Source organism: Lontra canadensis, unplaced genomic scaffold (genome assembly GCF_010015895.1).
Source record: "Lontra canadensis isolate GAN:19392208 unplaced genomic scaffold, GSC_riverotter_1.0 scaffold14, whole genome shotgun sequence".
Lineage (NCBI taxonomy): Eukaryota > Metazoa > Chordata > Mammalia > Carnivora > Mustelidae > Lontra > Lontra canadensis.
In genome coordinates, this window is record NW_022631008.1 from 5,852,641 (window position 1) to 5,867,351 (window position 14,711).

The 14,711-nt window shown below is 39.0% G+C and overlaps 1 protein-coding gene across 1 annotated transcript in view; it reads right to left on the reverse strand.

The window, feature by feature from the left end:
• Positions 1-1,240: 1,240 nt before the first annotated feature.
• RARS2 (arginyl-tRNA synthetase 2, mitochondrial) overlaps positions 1,241-14,711 on the reverse strand; it is a 58,426-nt gene continuing 44,955 nt past the window's right edge. Inside the window, exons 9-20 of the mRNA XM_032858083.1 lie at positions 14,043-14,201; positions 12,792-12,898; positions 11,665-11,760; positions 7,975-8,035; positions 6,308-6,384; positions 5,708-5,832; positions 5,081-5,148; positions 4,889-4,998; positions 4,435-4,530; positions 3,216-3,290; positions 1,801-1,864; positions 1,241-1,327 (exon numbers count right to left, since the gene is read on the reverse strand). Of these exons, the coding sequence (XP_032713974.1) occupies positions 1,241-1,327; positions 1,801-1,864; positions 3,216-3,290; positions 4,435-4,530; positions 4,889-4,998; positions 5,081-5,148; positions 5,708-5,832; positions 6,308-6,384; positions 7,975-8,035; positions 11,665-11,760; positions 12,792-12,898; positions 14,043-14,201 (1,125 nt within the window). The remainder of the gene's footprint in view (positions 1,328-1,800; positions 1,865-3,215; positions 3,291-4,434; positions 4,531-4,888; positions 4,999-5,080; positions 5,149-5,707; positions 5,833-6,307; positions 6,385-7,974; positions 8,036-11,664; positions 11,761-12,791; positions 12,899-14,042; positions 14,202-14,711) is intronic.

A 14,711-nucleotide genomic window follows, 5' to 3' on the forward strand; every position in this document is an offset into this window, starting at 1 on the left:
GCAATCGGGGCAGTAGGGCTCTAGGCTGCAGGAGATAATGTACAGTCTTTTCAGGGAGCTGCTTCTGCAGACACTAGGCCCTAATTTTCATTGTCCCTATGTCATTTCACTCAAGATTCAGAGGGGTGAATTCAAATGAGGTGGCTACCACAGATCTGGGATATGATCTCCAAACAAGTGGAGAAGGATACAGGACATGAAAAACATGTCCCAATTGTACATTTTTATTCCGTGGCTGGTTTGTGCTAAGGAAATAATGATACTTTGAGTAAAAATTAGTAATCTGGAAGCTACATATTTAAAATTGAGACTGCGTGGATGAGTTTTCTAGGACTAAGAAGGTGTACCACACTTGCCAATATAAAACTATCTTCATTCACCTACAGAAGTGTTGGTTCATGATAATTTCCTTCTCTATTCGTAAAAGTAGATTGTCACTAATATTCAGAAGACTTCTAGTAGCAGCATTTACGATAAATGATAGCAGTCTGGATGGAAATACTGGCAGATGAGGATGGCCATACTGACTGAACAGACCGCATCAACTTATGTTACCTGAACAAATCACACAAAATATCCTTGGCCAATATGCAGGTACACGAAAGAAGTGGCTTAAGAAATTCCATTTCAAATTATGGTTTAACTGATGGGACAAATTTTTATAAAAAGATCCTAGTACAATATATGTACAAGTAATTCCTTGTCATTCAAATCTATTCCATTCCCAAGTTCATGTAAGAGTTACCTGTACAGATCAATGAAAGAAAAGTATGAGATCTGTTCTCTGGGAGTGGCTGTCAGCTGTATAGGCAAAAAGGCTTAATTCTGGTCTCCCTAAATTGATTCAGAGCCAGCCATTATTATAAGAAAACTGAAATTGCTTTTATCAATTTTATCTGATGCAAACATGAGATAATCTCACTTATAAGAACAGTTTCTGGAAGAATGATGCTGTGAAAACCTCAAGCTGGAGCTTAAAATCTAATCTTTTATCCCCAATAGACTGCAATGAATTTTAAAAGTTTTGAGTTAGTTTTATAAAACTGTTTCGTACTTACTGATCAGGAGGGAACTCAAATGATTTTTTTTTTTAGATAAAAGAGTTAGTAAGTTGATAAATCACTTAGGCTTACTAAAATATAGATTCTGATACAGAATAACAGTTTAAATTCTAAACAAGGCATATAAGAATAGATAACTAGAATTCACTTCATATTTAGAAAGCTATTTTAATTAGAAATTACATCCTACATACAGGTATTATTCCAAGAAGTTTCATTCCATTGGCTAGGACAGAACGCACAGCTCTGAAAAGATGAAGTCTGGCCTAAGAAATAAAACAAAGAATGATTAAATTCACTAACAGGCTAATTATAAGTGAATAAAGAACATTTTCAAAAGTAATTTTAACTTTCTTCTAATTTAAAGTAGGAACAGTATCTCAGAGTGCTTCCGGGTTTGCTGTTGGCGAGGAAAGACAAATTCCTAGCATCCCTTATAATATGACTGGTACCCAAGAGCTGGGGAGTGAGAGTGACAGGATCATTCATTATCTTATTCAAAGTATAACTTCAGATAAGGGGAACTCTTCACTTGAACACTTGACCTAGGAAGATGTGTTTCATAGTCCAGTGTTGGAAAGTATATAAACTGATTGTTTCAGTCCAATTCTAATTACCACTTGAGTCCATAAGAACACTACTGTAGCCGAACCACAAGATGCTATTTTAGGAACACTTACAAAATTGACTCAGTAATATTAAGAGGATGTAGAGTTTACACAGAAAACACTTGACATACCCCAGCCACTTCGGGAGGACTGTCTTTTATAAGCAGTGTCTTGTGTGCCATAGCTGCAAGATGACTGAAATGGAAGACAGACCAGAGAAGATGAAAATGAAGACCAGCAGTAATTTCCTGTTATAACACATAAGCTTGGTATCTTACTCCCTCAACTTAAGGAAATCAAAGCCCAGGGCCAGTAAAGGATGTGTGCAACACTGAAAGTTGAGACTTGAATTCATCTGCTTTTCTATAACAGGAAAAGTAAAACACATTAAACTACAACTTTAGATTTTGGTCGTAATACCTCAAGAATTTAAGATTAGGATTTCACTCCTTCATAAAGATAGGGGATTCCTTCCTAAAAATTAGTTTTTCTCATTCAGGGATCTTTTAGGATGAAAGCTATAACATGGCATGGACATTCCCCCTCTGTACGGTGAGGAGGAAGGGTAAAGATTAGTTATTGGGCAGCTGCACACACACTGGCCCCTCTTCTCTAAAGTATCTTCTATTTAGGCAGAAGCAGCAAATAGAATAATATGCCAGAGAAATGATGCTTCCAACATTCACTTCAATGATTAACAGACCTTTAATTAGACTTTCTGGCTTCTTTATTTCTCTGTGACTACAGAGTTTAAAGGAAAAAAAATATTTAAATCTGGGGAAGACAGGTAAAAAGGATAATCAAGAAAACAGTACCAATAAATCTGATTTCAGTAAATCTTGAGTAAAAGCAAGTATTTCCTTAAATAGGTTTATGGAAAGATACAAACATTGCTCTAGAAAATACCTTATAGTCAGAGCTTCTGAAACAGCTAGTATGAAATTCCTATTAAACTGATTTGCCCTCCAATTCATCCTTTACCCTTCTAGCTCACCGATTTTTCTGTGTCTCTATTCAAAGTCTTTTTATGGACTCCAATGCCCTGAAAATAAGCTGAAATGCCTTAATACATGCAAAAGGCCTTTATACACTCATTTCTCACCCTTCCCAGGACCATGCGTCTAGTTCCATTAACGTAGCATGAGCAAATCTGGGCTTTTTCTTCCTTTTCTGCCACCTTGCTTCTCCTGATTAATACTGATGCCTCTTCTCCGAGAAGCCCCTTCTCCTCCATCAAGGCTACACTGAGTGCCCGAACATAGTCTCTTAGGTCCACTCTATCCTAACACATATGTGCTGTTATGTAACTACCTGTGACAAAGCTGTTGGTTCCACCGGACTGTAATGACTGCACCTTGTATCACTCAACGAATAAATATTAACTGCTGATTTGCAAAGATGAAGCAAGAATTCCTGTAACTTAAGGCATTTCACTTTTTAGGCCAAGGGGTTTGTTTATAGGAAAACTTTAGAAGAAAGAAAAGTCCTTTGTCAGATCAGGTCTCCCATGTCTTCAATACCTGAAAACAGCAAGGTTATGAAGTACCTTAGAGTTAGAAGATAACTGACAATGTGCCTGGGTTGAAGGTCCTGAGATGATCTATAAAGCACCTCGTCAAACCTAAAAGAAACACAACAGGAGCAGTGGGCAAGGGAAGACTAAGACTACTAAGCTAAGATGTTAAGATCTTCAATGTAAGGTTGACTGATCATCAGTAAGAGTAGAAGGTATGGGGGGCCTGGGTGTCTCGGTTGGTTGAGCATCTGACTCTTGGTTTCAGCTCAGGTCATGATCTTCGGGTGGTGAGACCGTGCCCTGTATCAGGTTCCATGCCCAGCATGGAGCCTGTTTAAGTTTCTCTCTCTCTCCCTCTGCCCCTATGTGTGCTCTTGCTCTCTCTAAAAGAAGAGTAGAAGGTACATGAAAAAAGACCTTGTGTGCGTTTGAAGGTAAAGGCACATCTTTCTTACAAATCCCTTGATGGCAGGTACTTTCTAAATCATTTTGATATCTCTTGGGCCTAGCCTAGATCAATGACTCAGGCTATTAAATTGAACGTATAAAGCTTACAGCCATGTTAGGAACATAATATAGAAACTAGCAAAACAGAAACTAGCAAAACAGAGTCTACCTTCAACGCCAAGAAAACCAGGTTGGCTTATTTTCTAACAAATCAGTCAAATGTGAGAAAACGGACCCCTCTGATCCCAGAAGGGAGCCGCTGACCACTGTGTGGCGATCAGAGAAAAGTGCCTTGCTAACTACCCACATCCTTTCCAGAGATTAGTATCTCCTGACAAGTCTAGCTTCACCAACAATGCTTGTAAGAGCTTAAAGGCGTGATCTCTTGCTCAGTGTCGGGGCACTAAGTAGGTATGTATTTGAGACTGTCAACGGAAACCATGAGGCAGATGAGGAACTCAACAGTTTCATGGAAGCCGCACGCAGGCAGAGGTTTCCTTCACTTGTCCAAGAGGGGGAGGAAGATGATCCTTCCCAAAACTAAAAGTTGATGCTTTTATCAGGTTTCCATTCTCATTCCATGACCCAGAGGATGTCAGGCACCTGCAGTGATTCAGCAGTGATATTTTTAAGTCCCAAGGATTGACCTTGATGGTGTCCTCCTTTGTCTTCCCTCAAAGGGCAGGTACTGGTGGCAGGGGGGCAGGAGCTAGCTACCGGCTTGTTCACGTCAGTGGTCAGCAAACCATCAACAGTCATTTCACTAAGCAGGTGCAGACTCAATAAGACTAGAAAATCCTACCTGAGAAGATGCTGGAGAATGGAAACAGACTGTGGCTCTTGTAAACAAGCAGTGTTGAAATCATTTAGATAACCACATCCAAAAGTCTCTTCCAAACTGTTTTCAAAAGTTTAAAAACAATAAAGGATTAAACAAGTCATCCAAGGACATAATAACTGCAAGTTTGTCACAATGCCTCAATTTTTCCTCTGTTTCTCCCCCTGAAAATGGGAGCATATTCTCTGGCAGCGTTATTCTGAGTACTAAAGAAGGCAACATACATAAAAGCACCTCTGACAGAGATGCTCAATAAGTATTTTAAAAACCAAACCTAACAGGTGGTCCACTATATTTCTAACTAGTTTTGGATGTGAGATATTGGAGAAGCCCAGCAAACAGGACCTCAGATCTTCAGAGCACACCAGCCCAGCCCCACCCTAGGAAGGCTCAGCGTTTCCCAGCAGATGCCCCTCACCTGTGGAGGCGGGCATGCGTGTACTGCAAGAAGACGCCTGTGTCCCCACGACTCTGGAAAACACGATCCCAGCTGAACTGATAGTCAGATAAGAGTAAACCTCTGAAGTCCTAGAATGACAAGAATACATTTTTAGCACTGGGGTTTGTTCTAGCAAACAGAAGGGTCTCACAGGAGGCAATCATAACAGACCTGAATAATGAGTGCGGCAAGTCCAACCCTCTCTGCAGTCTCCTGTGGGTTCTCCAGTTCTCTGGTGGCTGGAACAGACAGAGGCATCTATCTTTAACTTACACAGAACCGCAGAGAATCAGGGATTCTGATAAAATCTGCCAAAAATATATACTGCCAGTAAGAACAAACAGCTTCACGGCAGGCAATTTACTTTCCTAATTTAGGCTAATTTACCTTGGATAAAGCTAAGAAACACAAATTCACATTTCTCATAAATATCCCTTATGAGACATTAGATAAAGCTGGTACTTACTTTTCCAAGGTTAAACAAAGTCATGAGAACTTGTGACCTGTTTCCTATTACGTAACATGGGAATTTCACATAACCACCCCAAGAGTGGAATGACAAGGCTGAAGCTGCCCATAAAAAGAGGCCTAGGGTCATATAAATTCAGATATTGAACTGAATGACACCAAGCGGCAAGTCTAAAACCTCTGGCACCTCTAATTAGTGCAAGCTATTTTTGACAAGGTTAGGGAAAGTGAAGAGAGGGATGATGGTCAAAATAAACTGCATGGCACCAAAGTCCCACAAAACATCCAAGGGGCGTCTAAGTTATGACCGCAACAATAAAGTGAATTCACTCTTAATAGAAGCCATGTTCTGTAGCATCCTCGATCGAATCTCATTTAGAACATCTTCCAGAAAAGTAACATTTCCTCTTCGAGTCTTCATTCCCTGCACCACTCCAAAGGGCACGTGCTGGCACCTGAAATGAGAGAGAGAACAGATGATCCAAGTGTAAAATTATACACTTTCAGAGAGCAGTCCAAACTTCAACTCTCATATAAGGACTTTTCAAAATTAATAAATAGGATGCGATTTATCATATGCCATAAAAGATGTTAAACACACAGCTTCATTTTATAGAGATAATCACTAAGAGGTGATTAAATTACTAGTTGTCTTGGTGGATAAAAAGGAGGGATTAAGAATTTTGGAAATCAAGCCACTGAGAGCAGATGTCTAATAAAGATATTTATTAAATGTTTATAAGTTATAAATGAATATAACCAGGACATAAATTAATGTAAAAAACAAATCTGCTTCTACACTAATACCCTGAAATAAAGAAGTGAAATCTGAATGATGACCTTCAACAACTTGGTATATTTTGGGACTTGGCTGACCTAACAAATCCTTAACGATCGTGAGCAGACAGTTACAAACCATGCGGACATTACCTTTCTGCCCAGTCATATCCCATGATCTGCAGCATCTGGAACACTTGCTGAAAATGCTTTTTTTGCCCTTTATCTGTCTTGGGGAAAGAAAAAATTAAGTGACAAGTTAACCTACAAAAATAGGTGGAGAATAAATAAAAATATTTGAGTTTTGACACACTAGATTCATTGTCCACTGATGTATTTTAAGTAAGTACACAAAGAAGATGCCAGCAGCAGAAGGTCTAAGCTGAGTGCTCTACAAGAGAAGAAAGTAAGATCTGTAGCACTTCACTGAATTACGAGGGAAGATGAACTTTAATCTCATGAGTATTCTATTTAAATTCTTTCTCCTTCAGCTATCATGACCTTTATCCCCAAGAAGGATGAAGCTCAGCTCTAATAAGTTATTTAATGGCAACTTTTTTTCTTAGGGGAAAGGGAGGTGGCACCTGGAGAGGAAGGAGAGGGAAGAGACCACAGAGTAACCCTCAGCAATAAAAGAACAAACTACTGGTGCACACAACAGCCTGGGTGGGTCTCAAGGCATTCACTATGCTGAGTGAGAAGAGCCAATCTCAAGATTACCTGCTGTGATTCTATTTATGTAACATTTTCATAGTGTCAACACTGTAGTGATGGAGAACAGAGCAATGGTTGCTAGGGGTTACGGTAGGGGATAAAGGGCAATTATTAAGTGGTTGCCAAGAGGGAGTTTATTTCATGATGGAAAAGTTGTCTATTCTGAATGTTATGATGGTTACATTATCTACACATGACACAATTTCACAACCCCCACCCCAACATATTAGGCCAACACATAAGCACATGTAAAACTTGGTGGAATTTCTTTTTTTAAAAGATTTTACTTATTTATTTTAGAGATGGGGAGAGAGAGTGTGTGCAAGCGGGGTGAGGGGCAAAGGGAAAGAGTGGGAAAGAAGCAGCAGAGCCTGATGTGGGGCCCAATCTCAGGACCCTGAGATCATGACCTGAGCCAAAATCAAGAGTCAGATGCTTAACTGACTGAGCCACCCAGGTGTACCCAAACTGGTGGAATTTAACTAAGGTCTTTACCAATGTCAGTTTCTTGGTAAAGACAAAGTACTATGGCTATGGAAGATACTATCTTCGGAGAAGGCTGGGTGAAGGGTCCATGGAAACTCTGTACTATTCTAAAACTCATGAGGCTTAAATATTTAAAATAAGTTGGGGCACCTGGGTGGCTCAGTCCTTAAGTGTATGCCTTTGGCTCAGGTCATGATCCTGGGGTCCTGGGATTGAGCTGTGATTGAGGCTCCCTGCTCAGGGGAAGCCTGCTTCTCCCTCTCCCGCTCCCCCTGCTTGTGTCCCTCTCTCGCTGTGTCTCTCTGTCAAATAAATAAATAAAATCTTTAAAAAATAAAGTTACTTTTAAAAAAGTACATTATGGTAACCTGTACATATTCATTTCATATAACCATTTTCCTGATTTGAGTAATTTTTTTTTTAATCATGAAGCAATGTGAATGTTTTCACTTTTGTTTTTAACATAGTGGTTTCCACGTTAAATAAACTTAACACTGAATTCCTTTTATATTTTGACAAAATTATTTTCCAAAGTTTTTCAACATGGTATACTAATTTCCATCTTTGCAGTTTCATGAGGTAGAGATCATAATCTTTTGTTTTTTATTGTGATTACTTACCACATAAATCATTGCATCAAAATTGTACTTGTCCATTCGATCTATAGCAGCAGCAAGATCTCTGAAAAAAAATGGCCATAGATTAAGAGTTACTAAGCAGATCTGGGTAAAAATTTGCTTTACCTATTTAATATTAATGAGGCTTTTCTAATTAAGAAGTCCTACTATCCCATGCCTAAGGTATACGACAGATGATTACATAATCCCAATACCATACTTTGATATAAAGTAATAGTAGTAAAAATAGCTTGGGGAAAAGCAATAATAAAAGTACTGTGGAAAGATTTAAAAATAAATAAATAAATATAAGCTCTGGGAGTGGTAGTACTAACTAAAATAACTCCAGGCAAAGTACCTGTAGGTAAATGCTTCATGATTTGTTAATTAAGCCTCTACTGGAAAGAATTACCTAAGTGTCACTTTTCTGCAGTACACTTTTTAAAAAAAAATTCTATTTATTTATTCATGAGAGACAGAGAGAGATAGAAAGAGAGACAGAGAGAGGCAGAGGCAGAGGGAGAAGCATTCTCCCCAAGGAGCAGAGAGCCCGACGCAGGGCTTGATCCCAGGACCCTGGGATCATGACCTGAGCTGAAGGCAGAGGCTTTAACCCACTGAGCCAACCAGGCACCCTGCAGCAAAACTTTCTTTTTTTTTTTTTTTAAGAAAAAAAATTTTTAAGGTTTTATTTATTCATTTAACAGAGAGGGAGAGTACAGGCAGGGAGAGCAGCTGGCAGAGTGGGAGGGAGAAGCAAGCTCTCTGCTGAGCCAGGAGCCAGATGTGGGACTCGATCCCAGGACCCTAGGATCACGACCTGAGCCGAAGGCAGCCGCTCAACAAACTGAACCACCCAGGCGTCCCTGCAGTACACTTTCTTAAAGAACATATTCAAGGGGCGCCTGGGTGGTTCACTCGTTAAGCGTCTGCCTTCGGCTCAGGTCATGATCCTAGCCAGGGTCCTGGGATCATCGGGCTCTCTGCTCTGCTGGAAGCCTGCTTCTGCCTCTCCCACTCCCCCTGCCTGTGTTCCCTCTCTCGCTATGCCTCTCTCTGTCAAATTAATAAATAAAATCTTTTAAAAAAAGAACAGACTCAGAACACAAATAATGTGGCAGCTATACTACTATCTTTTAGCTACCTTCTATTAATACTATGAAGGACTTTCAAGGTCTCCAATCAGTCATAAGCAATACCTTCTAAAGCAATGTGAAAGACCATAAAGTCCTTTGACAAAAACTCAACCCTTCTTTCTCTAAGTATGAAAGACTCAGTTTGCATCTAGTATGAAATAATGAAAAAACAAGCCATAAACTATGAAATTTCAAGTCGATTATGAGAATACTGAAATTTAAAATGAAAACTATTGGGGCGCCTGGGTGGCTCAGTGGGTTGAGCCTCTGCCTTCGGTTCAGGTCATGGTCCCGGGGTCCTGGAGTTGAGCCCGGCGTCGGGCTCTCTGCTCGGAGGAGAGCCTGCTTCGCCCTCTCTCTCTGCCTGCCTCTCTCCCTACTTGTGATCTGGCTGTCATATAAATAAATAAAATCTTTAAAAATGAAAAAAAATTTAAAAAAAAATTTAAAATGAAAACTATTTCTGGTTAACAATATAACATTGGGAAGACTTAAAAAGTTCTCAGATCTTCTGAAATGTTGGGGATCATCAAAATGTCTTTAGTTCCCACCTCGTAATTCTGATATAACATAGAGCAATGCATTAGCAACAGAGACAAAAACTGGCTGTTGAGGAACAACAAAATCTTACCTTTTTATTTTTTTTAAGATTTATTTATTTTGAGAGAGAGAGAGCGCACGCGTGCAAGCGGCACGTGGGTGGGCAGAAGGACTGGGAGTATGTCTCTTGAGCAGACTCTGCACTGACTGCAGAGCCAATTCAGGACTCAGTCTCACAACCCTGAGATCACAACCTGAGCCAAAACCAAGAGTCAAATGCTTAACTGACTGTGCCACCCAGGCACCCCCAAATCTTATTCTTTTTACATATAAAGCACATACATGCATGCTATATCACAGATATAGAGGGTATCTGTAATAAAATTTCATGAGGTGGGGAAGTCGGAAAATTGGCTAAAAAGACTCCTGAGAGCAGGGCTATAATGAAAAAAAGGAAAAAAAGGTTGTGAAACACCAGTATAGATTATCTCCCAGATGAAATCACAAATATATACTCCTATTGGATTTTTGGTTTGAGCCAAGGAAAAAACAAAGAGAAGCCTTTTTGATCCAATGAAATAAAAAAAAGAGAATACACGAAAAAGCTTTAAGCTGAGTGTGTAGAACCTGAATTTGAAAGCAGGAAGGAATGCCAGGTCATTTAGTTCATGCCTCTTATTCCAAAGTAGGAACCCATGGCTCAGGGAGGGTAAATGGTAGTTGTGGTCTTAAAACTCTAGATCTCCAGCCTCATCCCGAGCTCTTGTCTATTCTCCCGCACTTCTGTCTATTCTAACAAACTCCTTTAATTCACATCCACATATATAGCTGCATTCTATAAGGAACCCACTGATAAGCACAGAAACTAAAGTTAGAGGTGAAAAATCAAACATTTCAACAAGTGGCAAAAAACACAATTATTCTCCCAAAGAGAAAAGACAGTATAGGTATTAAGATAAATACACAGAAAAATCTAGACCTAATGAAGGCTAGCCCAAAAAAGATAACTAAATCAGGACAGCTATAATCATTATGACATGGAGTGTCTCATCTGAGTGGAAACATTTCTTAAAGCCACTGCTCAAGGATTTCTTTAGGTAATCTGTCCAGCAATAACTGGCTGGCACAAAATATTTTTCTACTATTATTTTTTAATCTACAAAAAGAAATGTACTTCTTACATACATGGGTTCTTCTTACTTCCTAACTCCACCTGTATGGAACTGATAAAGGGAAATGTGGAAAAAGTAACAAAGTAAGGGATCAATTTTCTAAGGCAATCAGAGAGTTGTATAAAGCTGTCTGGAACAAATGACAGTAGTTAATAAGAGCAGTCAATATCATTTCTTTAACTATGCTGTGAAAGTGGGTTTATGATCCAATATAAAACTCCAGCCTGGAAGACACCATAGCCTTCTGCCAGAAGAGCCTGAATATGGCCGTGCTGCTTGTGTGCCTTTTTTATGGTCCTATCTTCTTCCTATTGGCTTTGTCCCAGATATAAGTGTGCTTGATAAATCCAATCTTACTGATTAACAGAGACTGTTCCTTTCCACATGGCCTACTTCTCCCTTGGCCTATTTTACCACTGTCAGAATGAGGACTAATATTTAAGGCGGTCTTGACAGAGTGAGGACACCACTGAGCCACTATGACCACCTTCTAGTATATATTTCCTGCCAATGTGCAACTGGAAAATATTTATAGTTAATTATAAGGTATCTCAGTTTTACAGTTTGTAGAACAATGTATTCAACTGTGGAAATCCTATGATGTTTAACTAATTGTAAATAGTTCCTTCAGTCACTTTCCTGATGGTATCAAAACTGTCCAGGAACTATAACTGGCAATAAATAGAAATCCAATAAATATTTTTTGAAGTGATGATAGCAAGAGATTTAGAAACTAGGATTTAATAACAGCTTTGAGGATAAAATGATTGTTTTGGCACTGATGCTACAATAAAGAACATGAAGCCATATGCATTCTGATGTTGAGCTCCACGTTTGATACAAACCTGGTTGCGTAGAGAGAAGTCCCATCGCTCCGCATTACGGTACAGATTGAGGAAGGGTCACCATTCCCAGAAAGATCCACTATAGCTGTTCCTCGTCTAAAAATATGAAAAGGTAACTCTGAAGAAACAATAAGTTAAGACCTTTAAAAGTACAGTATCTATAACATTATCTTTGGCAAACCAGAAGCTACTTTTTATAACTTAGGTAAGACTTTAACATCCCCAGTTGAAAAATGAGATTTCAACTGCAGTTTAACCATGAAACATACTCTTCCAATTCAAATTACAGGGTTAAATATTGGGTTAATTTTTAACATGCCAAAAAATACTTGCATAATAAACCACGGAATTTTGTTACTGTCATCCCTATCTTATCAAAAATTAGAATCTGTATATGGCAAGCTAAGAATCTGTCTTAACAGACATTACTGAAGGTGTTATGAACCACATCGTCCATTACTTCCTCATAAAGATGAGGAGACAAAGTACTCTTTGATACTATGAAAACTGGCACTTCTAAGCAACTGGTTTGCTTCTATATTACAGATGCCTGGGCTCCTATGACCAGTACTATTTCTTTTTGTTTGGCTGACAGGAAGCTCAAAGTTAAATTAGAAATTTCCTTCAGTAAGGAAACAGCATCCCAATATGTGTTATATGACATGCCATTATCATTCCTGATTCCCTATTAGTTTTTCTGCCCCTGCTTCCTGATTTCCTCATTTTACTCTTTCAAAAGTTTGTGTTCTACCTATTTAGATAAGGTGCCTTAAATCCATTCTGAACAAAGTATTTTTTTTTTTTTTTATAAAATGCAGGGCTGAGTAAGTTCCTTTTTCCAGTTATATCATGATCAGCTTGTGTGACAGGAGGCCAGTTGCTTATACCTTCTGTGCTTCAGTTTCTGCACATGTGAAGAGCAGGTAACAGCTTTTCTTCCAGCCTACCAGGATTTTGTCATGGCAGCAGCAGACTATATGTAGAAAAGTACTTTGAACAGCAAAAAGCACTATAAAAAAATGCCAGGAAGGCTGCATGCCACATTCTATTGTCCTGAAAGACTATACCAATACCAATTTTTTTCAAAGAAGAAATAACTTTACTACAGAATAGTAACCCAACCATACACTGTTTTCTGTAGGAGTCCTTTACTGTCCAGCAACTTCAAAACTTCTTGAGATTTTTCACGATAAAACGATTCTCCAGAGTATTCATCAAAGTGTACTCCTAGACGCTAAAATGGTTCAGAAACAAAAGAAAGTTACTTAAATGTCCTATTACCTTGCCCTCAGATAAAATGGGCTACTCTACAGTCTGTTACACAGATGGGGAAAATAAGAAATTAGTTCAAGATCAGGTCACTCTCCACCATCAAACCTTCTAATAACTCCTCCTACATCAGTCAAGTCCTCACAATAGTAATGGGCTATCTGATATGGCAGCTACAAGGCCCATGTGGGTATTCAAATTAAATAAAATTGAAAATTTAGTCTCTTAGTAACACTACTCATGCTTCAAGTGCCCGACAGCCACCCAAGGCTAGTGGCGTGCTGGACAGCACATCACAGAACATCTTCATCGCAGCAAGAAGCCAGATGGACAGCCCTGGACAATGTCCCACACCATGCCCCACACTACAACCTCTTCAAACTCCTCTCCTTCTGCTCTTTACCCTGCTTCCTTACTCCAGCTGTATGGGTTTCTTTAATGCAATTCTTTTCATTCCACCCACAGACAGCGTGCTCTGCTTCCCCTTCCCTGCTTCATTTTTCTCCATAGCATCATTCCCACCTAACAGACTGAGTATGTTGCTCAATTTCTATTGTCTTTAATTTGGTTAATTTGCTGTCTCCATGCTGGACGGTAAAGTCCATGGCAGAAAGACTTGTATTTTCTTTATTTGCTGTTTATTTTTCCCACCCCCTAAAATGTTTATTAAATGCATCACATACAGCCCTAAGGAAGTGAAAGGGGAAAAAAACGATTAAGAAAAAGTGAGGGAATGAACAGAAGAGAGAAAAGAGAAGCCAGACTGAAACAAATACCAGAAGCCACCTGGTGTTTGACTGTGAAGTTCAGAGGATTTTTTTTTTGAGGTTCTAAATTCCAGCCCAAAGAACAGTATTTGAATCCCAATTTGCAACTGAATGACAAATCTAGTTTTAAAACACAAGCTTTAGAAGTAAGTTCATACAGCCCCCGGCTGGCTCAGGCAGTAGAGCAGATGGCTCTTAATCTTAGGGTCCTGAGTTCAAGCCCCATGTTGACTGTGGAGCCTATTTCAAAAAAAAAAAAAAAAAAAGGAAGCAACTTCACTACTCGATAGTACCGTCAAGAGCTGCACCCCATCATAGGAGAGCAGGAGAGCAGGGAGGCACCTTGTAAATCCGCATATATTCTTCTACGCTGAGGTCCCGAAATTTCTGCCACAGTGCAAGTGCTTGCGTGTCACCCAGTTCTAATCGCTGGAAGAACTCATGTGCAGATTTTGCTATATTTTTATCATCTGCTGCCTCTTTATTAACTTGTACATAAACCTAAAAGCACAACAGTACATTAAATGAAGTACATTAGTCACGGTTACCTTCAATGGAAAAAACAAAACACAGTCCTGAGAATTTTCATTTAAAGGTTAGCCAACTGCCCTCATCAGATTGTAACCTTTCTTTATTCTTTTGCCATGGTCCTTTACTGAACCCTATAGACCCCTTCTCAAAATGTTCCTAAATGCATAAAGTAAAATATATATGCTTATAAAGGAAATAATACACTGAAATAGTTATCTCATTATTATTTTTTTTAATTGTGATGAAATAATGGAAGAAAATGCTAATACCTGATCAAAGTTAGGGAAAATAAAATGCATAATTTTTTTCTTCCCATCCAAGTTCACAGATGCCTGGGTTAGATTAAGTTAGCATTTCTTCTTTTTTTTAACAAAAAGTCAAATTATTATTGCTGCAACTTCTCTGAGAAAAGGTCAAAGAAAGCAGAATGGTTCAATCTGGCTAAGACAAGGCCAAAGATTGATCCAGCAGTTGTTTTAA